This window comes from Pyrgilauda ruficollis, unplaced genomic scaffold (assembly GCF_017590135.1).
Source record: "Pyrgilauda ruficollis isolate IOZ18807 unplaced genomic scaffold, ASM1759013v1 scaffold3, whole genome shotgun sequence".
NCBI classification, from domain to species: Eukaryota; Metazoa; Chordata; class Aves; order Passeriformes; family Passeridae; genus Pyrgilauda; species Pyrgilauda ruficollis.
In genome coordinates, this window is record NW_024524377.1 from 14128099 (window position 1) to 14145347 (window position 17249).

At 37.6% G+C, this 17249-nt stretch overlaps 1 protein-coding gene across 2 annotated transcripts in view; it reads right to left on the reverse strand.

Moving 5' to 3' along the window:
- The window catches only part of LY75 (lymphocyte antigen 75), a 44310-nt gene that overhangs the window by 5767 nt on the left and 21294 nt on the right, over positions 1 to 17249 (reverse strand). For both annotated transcript variants that reach the window (XM_041473606.1, XM_041473605.1), the window contains 15 exons: positions 17021 to 17144; positions 16154 to 16189; positions 15702 to 15877; positions 15053 to 15117; positions 14138 to 14214; positions 12890 to 13026; positions 11774 to 11879; positions 9716 to 9876; positions 9201 to 9330; positions 6564 to 6790; positions 4684 to 4852; positions 3371 to 3532; positions 2287 to 2409; positions 1659 to 1853; positions 1074 to 1294 (listed from right to left, as the gene is read on the reverse strand). In XM_041473606.1, the coding sequence (XP_041329540.1) occupies positions 1074 to 1294; positions 1659 to 1853; positions 2287 to 2409; positions 3371 to 3532; positions 4684 to 4852; positions 6564 to 6790; positions 9201 to 9330; positions 9716 to 9876; positions 11774 to 11879; positions 12890 to 13026; positions 14138 to 14214; positions 15053 to 15117; positions 15702 to 15877; positions 16154 to 16189; positions 17021 to 17144 (2109 nt within the window). The remainder of the gene's footprint in view (positions 1 to 1073; positions 1295 to 1658; positions 1854 to 2286; positions 2410 to 3370; positions 3533 to 4683; positions 4853 to 6563; positions 6791 to 9200; positions 9331 to 9715; positions 9877 to 11773; positions 11880 to 12889; positions 13027 to 14137; positions 14215 to 15052; positions 15118 to 15701; positions 15878 to 16153; positions 16190 to 17020; positions 17145 to 17249) is intronic.

The window sequence follows — 17249 nt, forward strand, 5'->3', positions numbered from 1 at the left end:
GTCCCTTGTAGAGTGATAAATTAAAGAGCAGGTGGTCTCATCTAAATTCACAGTAAATAAATGTACAACATAGTTTGCATTTTCTTAACATAGAAATTTTTATTATTTGTGGGAACTGAGAAAGTACAGCATGTTCACAAGTTCAAACCTGCAATGTGCCTGTTTTAGCCTATGGGGAGCATTTTACTTGGTTCCACCCTGCTGTTTCATTTAAGCAATCTGCCTTCCCTGCTATGAACACTAGTGGATATGTTGCAAACTGCTAAACTGTTGAATGGCCTCAGTGAGTAGAACTGGGCAGCTCAGGGATGGTTTGCAGTGCTACCTCCAACTTCAGATACGTTCCTGGAAACCCATGACAATGAGGAGTCAGTTGGGAGGGACCCACTCCTAGGTGTGCATAGAAATGACACAGAGGACTATTCCTGCCAACTAACCACTACTACCAGCTCTGGCAATTAGTGAGGGGAGCAGGGTCAGGGCCACAGGCTTTTGGCTCCACACTAAAGCAGACAGAGGAGGAAGTAGATCTGCAGCTGCCTCCTGCTATTGCGTTTCCTGGGAGGATGGACACTTAAATTACTGAGAGCCTGTTCCTGAAGTGCTCTGGAGAGCCAGTCCTGACCTCAACTAAGCAGGTTCCACAGAGCCTTGTCTGTCTCTATTTGCTAATGAAATCTGATTCTACAGAGGGCCATTAAAGTCTGAAGCCTCTAGAGACAGTACTGCAAATCATGCTTCCTTGTGCTGCAAGAAATGATGAGAGAATACTGTATTATTTTAAACTGTCAGGTATTAAGAAGAAATATCTTAGCATGCCTACATTCACCAAAATTTAATAGTAACATGTTACACAGGGTTGAAAATATACTATATAAGGAACTGGAAAAAAAATCAGAAAGTATTTCGTATCTTGTCCAAAATTTAATAGTAACATGTTACACAGGGTAGAAAATATACTATATGGAAAAGAGATTGTAAGGAACTGGAAAAAAAATCAGAAAATATTTCGTATCTTGTCCAAAACATTATTTACAGATCTGTTACTGACATCCCCAACAGTATATACTTACATCATGAATTGACAACCCAAGCCACAGAGGATAACCATCCTGTTTGACAATGTCTTCTAGAAATAACTGTTCTGATTCACTGTGCACACTTGCTAAATCACTGTTATTTTGTTGGCACAATCTCAATGCCTCATACCACGTTAATTTTTTCTGAAGGATCCTGTACGTTCTGTTTCCATGTGGAATAGTGTTGGGCAATGGAGGCTTGTGCTGTTGGTTTCCTATTTCAAAGCATAAGAAGATAAGTTGTGTGCATTTCTTTCATGTTACTAGGAAAAATACAGAAAGCATTAAAGTCCATCTATCTCCGTGTAACTCAAGCATTGAAGTGCTCAGTACAAGCCACTTCTATCAAGTTAAGTTTACTTTTGCTACTTGGAACACTGAGTTCAGCAGCTGTTGGATGAGCACAGCAAACACATTTCTCCTGATCAGAGTATTACAGCAGTGATGCAGACTGACCAGATGACCCCAGATGTCATGACAGCTGTGCCATGTGTTTCACTGGGAGCAAAACCAAAGCCTTATTCAGCAGGAACCATGATTTAAATTATGACCCTCACCCAACACCCCAATACTACTCACCCCTTTCGATTTTACAGGCAAGGATACTGTACATGTTGTAGTGATTAGCATGCCAACTTTGAGAATAATTATAAATATCCCAAAAGCCATCAAGATTTACACCAGCAAAAAAACTGTTCTTCTTTATGATTGGTCTTCCCAGCCTCCAGTTATTGTAAGCCAGATGAGTTTCATCATACCACTTGAGAACTTTATCTGTGGAAAACATTGCATATTTATTAAACCACTGGCATTATGTCTACAAATACCATTTAACCTGGAATATATTAATAATATTAACAGATGTTCACTTTGGAAAAAATGCTGTGATACTGCAAGTTATTCTAAATCAGTTCCATATCCAATGCTAAATATGCTAGCATTACTCATCCTAGCCACTTTAAGTCCTGCTTTCCAGGGAAATCAAATTTAAACTAAACAGAACATATTGGATCTAATTATCACTCAAACAGAGAGCATGTCAGGTTATTCTCTTTTAGAATATAAGTACAAATATAAATCATTGTTACAGGTTTGCATTCACTTTGACTTCAGTTATAAACTGAAACATGCAAGAAACATGCACTTAATGCTGCAAATTTTGTCTCAAATCCAGTTAAAAAGAAAACACCAAACCTTTAAATCTTACCACTGTCATCATAAATCACACCCAGCCAGACCCACAGAGCCAGGCCGCTGAATGAATGAAGCTGCTCAGTTACAAAGTTATTCTCCTCTTCATCTCGAACACTCAGAACAAATGCTTCAGGGTCTGTTGAAAATTTTTTAACATTACTTTATTACAAATCCACCTTTAAGTTAAAAAACCCCCTTTTTTTCCCTATTAATGTTAACAATTATCACAGATATGTCAACCTTTGTAAATGCCAGATCTTTATAACATAATTAATTGAACATAACATAATTAATTAGTGCAAAACTAATTTTCAAATGTATTATCAATGGTTCTATCCCTGGTTTTGTGGATAAATGAAAGATTTCATTTCATAATTGAAAGATTTCTTTCATAAATGAAGAGATGTTTGTGGATCCTACTGTCACTTCAAATTTTATGCAGTAAAAATTCTCTGCATAGAACATAAAAATATCAGCAACCTTTCATGCTTGAACTGCCCTAGGAGAGAAACAGTATTAAGAAAAAGACCTGAATTGAAATCAATTCAAAAAAAAAAAAAAAAAAAAAAAAAAAAAAAAAAATTGGAAAGATGAATGTCTGAAGGTTTAATGCAAGAGGAAAGGTTCCTAAGGTTATACTTTATTCAGGATGGACAGAAATGTCCATGTGCTTTTCAGTCTATTTACTCTGTTCACTTAAGTGTTCCACTCAGCAAAGCTGGAGGCAGCAGAAAATCATGAAGTAAATGTAACTGTAAAGCCAGAACATTGCCAAGGGTATAACAATTACCCAATTTAAAACTGGCATATTGTAACAAAACCCACCACCAAACACAAAAACCTTGCCATTTTTCAGAGATCTCAGAGCTCAGTAGCTCCAAGCTGCCTCTTTCCTCAACTCTTCTATCCATGCTCTGGCACTTTTTATCAGGACAGTGCAAGGGCAAAGAGCATCAGGCAGTGCTGCATTACTGCCACAGCCTTTCTCCACATTCACTCTCCTGTCTGTCATTGTAGGACAGTGACTCAGATCTAACACTCATGTCCTCCAAGCTGATTGAAATCCATAAATACCTGCAGTATGACAAAGTACTTACTCATGTTCCTGCATAAATGATGAGCTTCGTGAGGCTTCAGTTCTCTCCATCTATTTTTTGTTATCATAAAAGTGTAACAATTGTTTCTAAATGATATCCAGGGTGTATTTTTAATCTTATGTGGGCATTTCACTTGTGTAACTTGTTCTTTTTCAGTCTTCTCTAAAAAAAGACAAGACAACACCAGGACATGAATCACTAATAACACCACCTGACCTGGCACCCTACAAACCCCTTTCAAGTACCACTTAAAAACATGTAACAAATTAAGTTGCCATCTTTAAATGTGTTATTTTCAGTTTCCTCATGATGGTGATTTTTTTTAAGTAGCAAACCAGCAGTAAGTTCTACTAAAAAATACAGATACTTGCAAGTTTTCACAGTAATTTTAAATAGGTTTAAAAATAAAATCCCTACATGAAAGTGCTAAGTGTAGGCCAAACACCAAAAGCTCTTATTGCCTCTAGTGCAAGGCAGATCATTGCAACAAATAAACTACTTCACAGCTAGTAACACATCTTAGTTCTAAGGCTTTATCTAATATTTGAGGAGTGAGAAGGACTCTTCCTGCAGTTTCTTGGCTTGTAAGCACAAAATAGTTAATGAGGTCATAACACAGCACTTTACTGTGACTCAGGATGCACAATGGCTTGTGTCCCCTCACAGAATAAAACCAAAACAAATCATTATGGTCTCACAGAGAAGTCTGTGATGATCTCTCAGAAAAATCATTTTCTGAAGGATACATAACTAGCACAGCTCTTTCCTGGAAATAAAACCCCACATCCTACTATATTCCTGTCTTGTTATAATTAGTAGGTATTTAGAAGGGTTTTGTGAACTTCAGATGATGTTAATTTTCAATTCAGTGCCTATCTTCTACCCTTCTCCATATAGCTACATATCTTCTCCCTGAAGAAGACTTCCATGTCAGAATAGATTCCAGGAGATCCCAATATTAAGATGTAAACAGTACAGAGATATTTTAATCTTCTCCCACAGGCAAGTGGGAGAGATTAGTATGCAACAGACTTAGAGAAGCAGTGCAAAGATAGGATCAGTTGGCAATAAGGGTACTGACCCAATGCCTCCATGCTGAATCTATTTCTAAGGTACAATTAGATTAAGGGCAACAGTTGCATGCCCCCTGTCTTTGAAGCCAGTTTTTTTTTTTAATGGCATAGAAATCAGACTGTTGGAGAAAATATAAGTTTTAAAAAGTTGCAATTTTGAAGTTACAAGCTGGAATAATTGAATTCATTTCATAATAAAATAAAAGAGAACTTTTATAAAAATTATGGTAGCATACATACTTTCTGATGCATAGCAAATAGCTCCTCGATTTTCAGAGGAACAGTCAGAAGTTTTCCAGAAGCCATCAGTATCCAAAAACACACATTCTTCATTTGTTTCTTCATCATCTTCAGACCAGCGACTGAAACTCACATGTTTCCCATCCAGCCAGCCATAATGTTTTCCACCCTGGCATTATTTAAGAAAAAGGGATGAGCTTACACAGTTAAAAAAAATATAAGGTGCAAAAAATGGTATGATAATGTATTTACACTGGCTAGACATTTTCAGCATCTCTGATGAGAACTGTAAGGGTTCCACTGCCCTCATGAGCTGAATTCCTGCTCACAATATAACAAGCTTTGTTATTTTAAGTTCTGCAGTTGCAAAAATACAAATTAGCTGCATGGTAAATTATCCAAAGGTGATCTTTCACTACTGTACTTAGGGAGGAAGGCCTAGCAATGGGATGCCCAAACTGCATCATTTGCATCTGCAAAACAATATCATCTCCTGGTCTTGAAAAACTGCTAATTACTGAGAAGAAAGTCCAGTCTCAGCTACTTCATATTGAGTTGAAAGTAATTATGAAATACCTAATTGATTTAATAGATCAGACTTGTTCCTGCCCTGGAGGATGCAGGAAAAAAACCCGACATAACAAGCAGCATGCTATCCTTTAAAAATCTTACATTTGAAAGGCTTTGGGAAATCCCCCTACTGTCGTGTAATTTATCTTGTATCTTTTGTGCCTGATTTCAGCACTGGAGTAACAAGTTCTGTTGACCAGCTGCACTGTAATTTCCTTTCATGTGACATTTTAATTGTGCCCAAATAATGAAGTGTTGCAATAGTGAAGAGCCAGTGCATGCCTGAGCTATATGACCCAAAATGAATAATTTGATCATCACTTATAGATAAAAAAATGAAAAGAGATGGGAAAATAAGTTGTCTGGTTTTCCCATTTTCACTAAGATTAAATGGTTGTTTCCTTTAAAAATTTAAAAATACTCCGCATAAAGTATATACTCAAATTTCTGTTTTCCCCCATTTGCTAAAGTATCCAGTAGCCCAGAACTGACAACAGAAGAACATAACACCACAGTGCTGAGTGAACACCACCATACTTTGTAGGTAAGGCACCTCTAAATTTCTAACTTTTTTCTGGCAATTATCTCCAGACTTATGTTCATGACAAAGATAAACCCTGCCAGCAAGCCCAAACCATCCCATTAACAGCTGAGACATCTCTCAATCCACAATAAAGATTTTCAAGAGGTCCTCCAGATTACAAAGATAAAAGGCACACCTCCTGATTTTTTTTTTTTACCAAATAAAAACCATAGGGAGAAAGAAAAACCCATTAAGCTGTCTCAGAGATTCTCCCTCAAACTCACAATGTGCATACAAATAACATGAAGTAACAACAGAATCTAAGTTAAACTTCAAAAATTTATCTCCACAAGTATACAATGATTCATTTTGAATTTTATTTGCCACTTGTAGTTTCGCCCTTCCAAAACAGATTTTTGGGTCATGTTTCTAGAGTGCTATTGTAAACAGTGGTGATGATATTAAATGGCAATACTCATTATTCATTTGTAAACAAGAGATGACTCAGTAACCCGTGTTGCAGCCACCCTACAATATATCCCTGCATCATCAGTCTTTTAAAATAATTTTATCATCGTCATCAATTAATCCAGTAGAGTTCAAGAATATGGAACCTGGGGAACTGAAGGTTTAAAACATTTATCTTGAGACACTCCAGATGGTTATCCCTAAATTAAAACAGTTAGCCCAGAAAGTAATTTGTCACTGAATTTCTTTAACTCAGTTTTTGTTTCACACAACTGTAAAAATTACCTTAAATCACAGTCTGAGGAAAAACAAAACTTACATCTCTGCTGAAGAGTCCAGTCCAGAGTGGGTAATTATGAAGAGCAGCCTGAACAGCAAGAAAAGCCTGTTGGAACTGATCTGTGATGCTAACCAGCTGCATCTTGTTATTTATGCATGCAGCCATTGCATCATTCCATGACAAATTCTTCAGAATTAACAAGTATTGAACATTTTGATAGCTCAATGTTTCATTAATTACTTGCTCTGTCTGGTTATCAGCAGCTCCTATACATAAGAAAGAAATCCAGTAATTAGGTAGTTAAATACTGCAGTACATTTTAAACTCCCAATGTCTCTGTAACCTTCAGAAAAACCTGTTTGACTACACTTGGGAAAAAAAAAAAAAATCTTAGATAGTAGATTAGAAGCTAACATCTTTGATAACTTAGATAGAAAAACATATATTTAAAATAATTATTCTTTTCGGCCAATGTATTATTAAATACCTTTTTCTCAACTCAGGTTCACATATTTTTATATGTTATTTTTTATTAATTGCTAAATAATTTATGAATTAAAAACATATTCTATAACTTTAATTATACACAAATGCAAGAGAGCAAGTGCTTTCTGCTGTAATATAGCAACAGCTAAACTTGACTCATTTAACTCTGTGAAACCTGTGGATTTTTGCTTATGCAAATCTATTGGGTCACAGAACCTGTCTATGCAGATCTTGGTACAGCCCAGTCTCAGAACTCCTTACTGCCTTCCTTCAATATAGTGAGAGCTGTTTTTGCCTCCACTTAACTAACTGCAGAAAATCCAGCTTGCACAGGGAGGGATGTAATTCATTATTTGTGCTCTGAGCACAGAGTGTTATCACAGTTACCAGCACCACACCTGAAGGCACAGCTCAGGGATGCGCGGCTACTGCAGTTAATAGAAGGTGGTGCAAATACTCCTGTGGGTGGTAGGGTTAAGCATACAAATGGTAACCCCAAAAGCTTTATATGCAACCAAAAATAAACTCACTCTGCAAAAGGCAGAACCCTCCCAATATTTAAAATACTTGAAGTAGAAAAAGGTCTGCAAGGGGTGAGGGGAAGCATCACTATAAATATCAGTATATAAATGCCTGATTGATAGGCTGACAGGGCCATTTTCTAAAACACATGACAACAGAAACACAATATTAATTTGATATTTACAGCTTTCAATAGATCAGAAAACTGACAAGGCTCAAACAGATTGTTTCAAGTAGTTTGTCTGCTGCCAAATCCTTTCACTTAGTAAACAGCTACAAAAGAGAACCATGGAACCCAGGGTGCCATCACACATCAAGGGGTACCAAATTGGAAACAAGGCAGTAAGCAAAATGTTCATTTCTGAAAAAATAATTGCTGATGATTACCATCTCAAGAAATTCTGCAAATCACAATCATGCCAAGATTTCCAATGAACAGGAATCATCTTTTCCTGATGATAAAGCCCTAGACAGCTTTGACTCTCGCACAACTGTGCCTACAACCTGCTGATGTCCCTCCCAACCCAAACTATGCTTAGATCCCTAAGACAGCATAAGACCAGACCATAGCAGGACACATTCTCTGTCAGCCCAAAAACTTCTCATTACACCTTCTACAGCTGTGACAAAGAAACTTTGAGTATTTAGTTACTAATAAGAGATTGATATAAACAGATATATTATCAACCTCCAATTCATAAAAGTTTCCTTTTCACATTTTTATGTCATAAAAATGTCTCTTCCATCCAAAAGATGGAAAGATGTCTCTTCCATCCAAACTTCTAATCTTAACACCTAGAATTTCTGAAGTATTTAGCACTGAGTTAAGAAGATTTTGTATGTTGAATGGAGGTGGGGGGGTGGGAGGTGGAAATCTCTGCCTGTTTGAGAATAAAGAAGGTGGGCGTAGTCTTGGGCGTTTTGTACACCTAGGTTTCTTTGTGTTTGATTTTTTTTAGAAGATAGGATGTTCATCACTTAAAAGGATTATTTATATAAAGGAACCTACTCAGAAGTGGGTATGCTGAACATTAGCCCATAGCAGTAATTAAATGCACATAATAACTATATGTGTTTGATCTTATTCCAGTAATTGGTATTGGCCAACCCACACAGGTATATCTGAATATTATTTTTAGTTCAGATTAAAAAATCCCACTCACACCAGCTCTCGAGTTTGCTCTGGGGAGAGACCAACTTCAGCATAAAGAGTCTATGACACTTTATATTCTCATAGCACTAGAAGATAGAGGATGTATTTAAGGAGGATATAAATATTGTGAGATTCCTTCCTAGGGCTTCTCACTTGCAGTTTTGAAAAGGAAAAGGCAGTCACTTTTTCCACCCCTCAGTGTACATGACCTCTATACACACAGAACATTAAAGACCCATCTACTGAAGTATAATTCCACTGACACTGCACAAAGTCACTCAGGAAAACAGATTCTTCCTCAAATGGGCTATGAAACACAATAGGGAAAACTCGGAATGGCTGACGAAAGAGGCCCCAGACCCTCGTCTACACTCTGCTTTTCTAAAATTTAGCTGCTCAGTCTCTACAAGAATCTTGCTCTTCAAGTGAAATAATTTACATGCACTAAAGTCTCCTGGCACATGCACCTTAAGTTTAAACTCTGGCTGCAATTTATTTTGACTCTTCAGACTTACCTACAGACCGCTGGCATATACCCAAGAAGTGCCTGTCAGCACAAGCAGTGAAATTCCATGTTCCAACATATTGTGATTTGGGATCATTGAGGACTACACCACACTGATTGTTAAATTCTTCATCAAAAAGCTGAGAAACAGAAATATCCTTATCAGACTGAAATAAGGTATAAACATACTTGTGTAGAGGTGAAGTAACATGAGTCTAGGAGAACCCCAGCTGTCTGAACTTGTTTAAGAAGTTTCAAAGGAGTGGTGCAATACAGCTTAAACAGCTTACCTGTTTTACAGACACTACCAGGTGCCTGGACTCAGAAAGTTTTCCTAAGCTAAATACACTTCAGAAGTTGTCATTCAAGTAAAGGTAAACAGAACTCCAGTATTGTCAGCCACCCTGTTGGCCAATTAAAATGACTAACTGGGGAATTTGGTCTGCTACATGGGTTTGTTTTTCTGATACAACATTCCAAATTTCATTACTTAACAGGCAAAAGAAGTCAAAAGTCAGAACTTACATCCAGTGGAATTTTCCTTAATCTCCCTGTCAGGAGTGGGTGAAAGTTACTATACAACAGTCTACTCTCATCTATCCATTTGTTTTCCCTTGTACTGAACAGGAACTGTAAACCAATCCAAATATCTTTTGGCAGGCCAGGAAGCAAGGATGTTATATAATCTGTTGGGCAGAAGAGTAAATGTACATATTGTGGTTAGGAAAGCAACAGTAAACCTCCAAAAGAATACTTCACATAAGTAAGACAATGCAATCCCTGTTTGTGTTAATTTAATTTTTCCAGCCCTTCATGATTGATGAATGCTTATCATCCCTTCCTTCCATTTGATAACACCTTTCATATTGATTTTATCTGAAAGGAGCAGGCTGTTGGTATTTGTCCTTCAAATTCTGAGCTGAGGAGAAGGTAGGTGATTTAACCTGTTCCTTTGTCCACTAATTTGGAGTCTTTTTACACACAAATTTAAGAAGCCGCTTTTCCACAAGCCTGCAAGATCTTCTCTTGTCTTGCTGCCCTTTCTGAATTGATGGAGGAAGTCTTATCTCCCATCTTTCTCTTTTACATACCATAAATGAGAACGTTTTTTGGATTCTGGCAGAGTTTGTCACCCCACCATCAGAGACAGCAGGACAGGTCAAAGGAAGTCAGATTTAGCTGAAAAAAAATTCAGCCAGGTAAACCTTGTATCAGACCCCTCTTTGTGAGCATTCTGGTAAGAAACAATGGGCTTTGGTAACCCCCCAGGCACCAAAGGCATTCACTAAACTTGACTAGTTTAGGAAGACAAATCAAAGCTATGTAATTAGCTACTGCTGACGTGCTTCAGCTATTGGTCACACGCCAGACTAGCCACAGCCTATTTTCTGAAGGAGACAAAGCCACTGTAGATTTGCAGGTCAGGGCTAGCCCCTAATACCACCGGGAGGAGTAGAGGCAGGCCACAGAAAGAAGCGCATTTTGAAAAAACTCTGTCTCCTTTCCATATAGGTGGTCTCCACAACACAGAGAAAAGAAAAACAAGACACAATAACAAACACTTCCAAATGCACCAAATCACATGAGGGATCCTGCTACGTTACATTTCAGAATGGCTGTGCTTTTCCAACCTTAAATACATACAAAAACACACAGGCCTGAGACATGTATATTCCTGTACATAACCTTATTCCTCCCCAATAACAGCAGCAAAAGAAAATTACCATTAAGCTGCTGCCTGCAGGTACACTCTTGACTTCTCTAGTCTATTTACCATATTTTGTTTGGCAAGAGGTTATTTGCTTATAAAGAAAATATGCACTGTGGGCACTGCAGAATTCAGCTGAGCTACTGCAGATACACCCTCAGAGAACTCTTAATCATCCACAAGAATACAGCTGCAAATTCAGCCATATCATTCATCGGGTTATTGCGGAACATTACTTGCAGCCAATGTGAACCCATTTCTTCCTCACTGCATTTCTCTCATTGACCTTAGTTGGTTTAGGTGAAACAGTTCTGTGTTCCAGTCCTCCTGTTTTCTATCCTCTCCTCAGTGTCCTGAAGAGGTCAAAGGGGGTCACTTTGGACACATTAAGCTGCTTGGCACATGCAGAAACAAAGGGTCCTGTGCTTCAGCATGCATTGTATTTGCCACCTCATTCCTACATACACAGCTGAGTTTCTCTTGGAAGCAGCTTCTAAGGTGGTTTTTCAGAGTGCAAAGCCTACAGTCTCAGTTATATTTTACCTTTCAAAGCCAAATCATCCTTCATTCAATGACTACCCTTCTATGCTCAACCTTCAGTGCAAGGTTTTGCAACTTTTTTCTTTTTGTAACAGGTTAAGATGATATAGAGAAGCTGCTCTTCAAACTGTTCAAGTATCTGGTAACTGCTTTTCCATGTCATGTTTCCAGTGATGCAAACAACAGACAGAACATTTTTAATCAGTCCTGGATTTTTAGAATGCTCCTAGTATGCCTGTGGATAACCAAGTGATTTATGCTCGAGTTCTTAAGCAGAACTATTCTGAATATAGAAGAGAAGCTGCATACTAAAGTGCCCCAGTTCACCACCATACCTTGGTCAGCTTGGTCTGAGATAGATGGAAGAGAGCCTCCAAAAGTTACACACTTTTCATTAGCTGCATTAAATGTTAAATGTTCGGGTTTCATCTTTAGAAAACACTGCAAAATAAATATAATGAAAATTATTTTCATCATACCATTCTGCCTAAGACATAAACCAAAATCTTAAACCAACCCTAAAAATTCACTTCTTATTTCCTGCAATAAAATATAACCAGTTTTTGCAAAAAAGCAAGGGACCTGATACTAGCTGCAAACATTTATTTGGTTCAGCAGAGTAACTAAATATAAATGATCCCCCTGACTCACTCCTCACTCATATTCAGTAATTCTTATTTGCTACCTCAGAATCATGTACTGCTTTAGGAATGAGAACTCACACATGAACTCTGCAGTCAGATAATGCTGGTCAGCAACTTGTAATAAGCTACCTTTGGGGGAAAAACTACCTGGGAACTCCAAAGTCTATTCTGCAATGACGTGAAGTAAGTTTGCAAACCTTGGCACAACGTAATGTGCAGATTTGATGTACATGTACAGAACAAAGATGGAGCAAACGACAGGAATTAGTCTCACTAAGACTTTAGATGACTGTCTTAAAATGTAGCACTGAAATAATTAATAATACTATGGCTTCTGACTTGTTGGTTAATTCTTAAAAGCTGCTCACTAATTCTTAAGTCAGTTTAGTCATTCAGGCAACTCAGGAAATAGTGTCTGCCAACTTGCTGCCTGCCTATGATTACTCCAGAAGAGATACAACATGCCTCTGCCACAGAAACCTCATCCTCCCCCTTTCTAATCCTTCTCTTCATTCAAAGTAGAAGCCAAAGACTAGAGAGTACAACCTATGTTCTTGGACCTAAATGTGTGGTGATGGGAAAGCAAAACAATCTGAAAATGAATACTTTGAATTTAAGAAACTATCAGTGCTGAATAAGGGACAAAAATGGGAGGAGATTATTTTAATCACTATAGTTAGTTTTCAAAAGTCCATTTCCAGTCTATTCCTCAGCAGAGGGGCTACCTCCTCCTTTCTTAGAAAGGCCTTCCAGCTTACTGGACTGTGAAGAATAGGCAAGGATGATGAACCTGTCTTATCTCTGTACCTTGTTCCGGAACTGATGCCAGCCTTTAGGGCAACCTCCTCTCACTGGGCGGTAACTGGGATCATGTTTCTCTAGTAAGGAGGCATTATTTCTTTCACAGATGAAGGGCAGTTTCACATTACAATTAACTGGGTAGTCTGCAGAAACAGAAGTTTTAAAAAACAGTTGTAGTAATGCCTATCACACTCCAGTTGCTTTCCATACTTTATGACATGACAAAGACCAAACTGAAGGGAAAGCCTTTTTGGTGCAACCACAGTGAGCTACTGCACAATTGAAAGCATTAAAAATAGCAGTAGAGCAGCAGGCAAGCATAAATCATTTATATCAGACAGCGGTACAATATTCCTCAAGATCCAGAGTCTTACTCTTACTTCCAGTATTAGCACTTCATATAGGCAGAGAGAACTTGAAAACAGAATATTATTGAAAAAAGATTTTGTGTATGAGGACTAACCTTGTATTCTGGCAAAGAGGGTACACCTAATTGTCAAAAAAAGCCAGAAGGAATCCTTTAATATCTACATGGAGAGCATCTGACCTGCACTGCTTTACAGGACTCCTGTAGTCATAAATGGACTGACTTCCTGGTCTAGAGCAATTTTTGGCTAACAGATGAAATCAGTTCAGCAGCAAACAACTGAATAATAGGGAAACATGCTTTACATGGAAACGGTAGAAGACAGAAGGAGCTTCTTGTTCTCTGGAGGTTATACATTTTCCTCAGCATAAAAGTGCTGAAGAAAGGAAGCAATACACTTCAAGTACCACCAGGCGGCCTTTTCATTCCTTTGTCTATCTCTTACAATATGACTCCAATAGTTAATGGAATTTGTGTCTCCAGATACGTACACAGTTACAAGTACAGAGTTAACCTTTGTAACTGACACCTCTCAGACAAACTCCAGAGCTCAGAATATGTAGCATAAACACAAAAAGGTAGCCACCAAAACCAAATTTCACCTAATTAATTTCTGTTGCAATAAGAGTGACAAGTTATCATAAAAAATTGTCATTTGAATTCAGGTTTGCCTCTGGTCATTAAGAAATATTACCATGGCTTCTACCATGAGGAAGTAATAAATGATTCAACAGTCAATCAGATTATCATGAAGAAGCCATTCACTCTTAATTTGGTATCAATATGCAGTTAATAAAAGAGTTTGGGTAGAACAGTAATTACTACTTTTTTTCTTTTCAAATAACCACAACAATAGCACAGGGGGTGAAAAATAAAATCAGCCTTACCTCGATACCAGTTCTTTCTGGAAATATACCAGCAATCTCTCAGTAATCTATCATGGAAGCGTGGAAATAACTGTAAACTGGATATAAATATTTCAGAGTTAATCTCCAATTCAATGTGACCTTCATGGAGAAACTCTGACAGCAACAGTGTCAGTGCAAATAAAAATTTTGGCTATTAACTGTTTCTAGATGCCCTACACAAACTAGGCTAGAAATAAATATGTGGTGGGTTCAGCAGTTATATACTGTGCCCAAATTAACTGTGTTGAGATGTGCAGAATGAGGTTATTTATCACCATGCTGCAATCACAGCACATTGCCAGGACAAGTGAAGGGAATAGGAAACAGCTCTGGTTTTCTTTTCACAATAGTGCATTGCTATAGTATTTTGGAAAGTGAAGGACTTTCCTTTTAAGAAGCTGGTGAATCTTCTCTGCAGTCAAGAAGGGAATGATGCAAGATTTGCTGTGAGTCATCCCAGCTCTACAAGGCCATACTCAAAGTCCTCCAAGACTTTGCCACTACCTAACTAGAAGTGTGATGTCTTAAACCAATTTCCTATTCCCTGTTCTTGGGTATTCCTCAATCCTCAGAGTCAACAGACAGGGCACTTTTTTTTTGGTCAGTTCTCCAAATGTTAACAGCAAGCAGAAGTTGGCCCAAAACCCCAATAAAAGCATTTCAAAGATCACAGGAATACATTAGCTACAAGGATCACACATTTCAAGGATTCACACAAGATTAAGATGCCTAAGCCCAACAGCCCAAAATCTAGAGGCTCTGATGACACACACAAGAAATGGATTACTAACTTAGTTACAATAAAATTACAATGAATTAACTACTCTAGTTAACAATTCCTAAAAAGCACAAAGTAAAGCTTACAACAAAGCATCTCAAAATTATTCTACATACGGTGAATGATAGCTGTAGCCATAATCAATAAACTTCAGCCACCACTTCTGTTCGCTGTTTGATAACTGTGGAAGTAAAGAACAAAACCCAGTATTTTACAACCCACATAGAAAGAGCTCCTGACTCTACCAAACATAGAACAGTGTGACAAAATTAGTCACAGAGGTACTGAAACTTGACATGTTTTTCTCAGATGCCTTACAAGAATGTACTTTCACGCCAGGAAAAACACAAACCCCTTCCATCAAGCCTATCAGACCATCTGTCACTTCTAATTAAATCCTCTCACCAGGTGAAAAACTATATGTTGTCCTGTGCACAAAATTAAGAACTAGCACAATTGTTAATGAAATATTTGCGGACAATGGGATGCTTGTATGGTGGTCCTGCTATGACACTTTTTCACCAGAGAGTTTTGTGGTTTTTTAATGTTGTTAAACCTACTTTTAAATTTAGAAATCCTTTTACCAGACTGCCATTAAAATAATTCTCTCTTATCCCATCTTTTCCTTTTAAGTACAATTGAAAATCATTCAGCCCAACAGGAAAAAGAAGAAATTAGGATTAACATTGTCTTATATTGGAAAACTTGGCAAGTAAATTTCCCTGCAAGGGAAAGTAAGTGTGAAAACAGATTACACCCCCTTACCTTTTCTATTTGAGATAGTATTGTCCTGAGTTTTGGGTAAGACTCCACAGAGGCTAAATCACTATCATTTTTTTGACAGTAGGAAATAGCTTCCTGGTAGCTCAGGTTTTTATCTGGCACAAACCACAGCTCTGCTCCATCAACAACAAGTGGGGCTCCATGAATTCCAATTTCATCTACACAGAAGAAATATCATTTGAGTAAGAAATGAATTCTGAAATACAAGTCTTTTATTTTTCTGAATTGATTAAGAAATGTCAATTTGACACCGGGAGGATTCAACGCTCTGCATTTGGAGCTCTCTCAAAATCAAATTCTATCAAATTCTACCAGTCATAACCTTTTCTGGAATGAAACAGGTATTGCAGTAGCAATGTAACAAACCTAATAAAAGATATTGAGTATAAATAACCCTACAACATACTGGAAAAATACAAAAGAAGTCAAATTACCTGGTATATACCACTCTGGTGTCTTTGGAGTGCTACCTGTTCAGAAGAAAAAAGGAAAAGTCACTGAATTCACTTTCTAACAAGACTGTGGCCACCAACAATAGAAGTGATGGTTAGTACTCATACTTCTCAGTATTCATGATGAAAAAAAAAAAGGAGAATGAAATCATACATGGGTTTAATAGTTTAAAATTAGCTGGTATAAAATTAATGGGAGTACTGCATACCTCCATCTTACATATCTGTGGTTCTTTCATCTCTCAAGCATCAAAGTAGCATTTCTACCAGAATCTCATCCCAACAAGAAAGTTTCATGCCAAGACACTTTTAGTCAACAACCCAAATGTAAAAGTCTACTGGATTACATTTCCTACTGCATGAAAAAACCTGGATGTGTGCAGATATGCCATGCTATGCTTTTGCATCCCCACTCCTCACTACAATGAGGAGCTAGTACATCAGTTTTACCAGAAGAAGGCTAGGTGACCTAAGGTGGAAGCAAACTGTACGCCCAAAGTACTTGTGGTGATTTAGTTAAAAATATCACTAAGAAAGTGATATTTTTGACTTAAGTCCACAAATGCTGCAACTCAGTGGCTTACATCACCACACAAGAAACCACTTCTTACTTCATGGGACTAGAAAGAATACGAGAGCAGTGATATTGCATCCTCCTCAGGGCCAGTTTCTGATCTAAGCGTACATCTGTTTGTATGTAACATCAGGGAGACATTTCATGTACTGTCCTCTTAGCAGTCCAGAGAGGAAACAATAAAATACTGTTTGCAAAGTTTCTATTATATGGCAATAATTACAACTCATTGTATTAACTCTTTATACGAACAGATGGATGTAACTGCAGTTTACCTTTAGTTATCTGGCAGACCCACTCAAGCTTAGCTTCACAATCAAAAGGCCTGAAGTAAAATTCAAGGTCTCTGCTTTCATGGAAGTAAAATCTCCAAAATGATCTCCGTGAAAACTGTGTGGTCTGCGTACAAATAGAAACAGTCCTGAGTTAGGCCAGCATAGGCCTTTGAAATGTAAAATTAAACTGTAATAAAAAGTTCCTTTGGCAAAGTCAGTGTGTTTTACT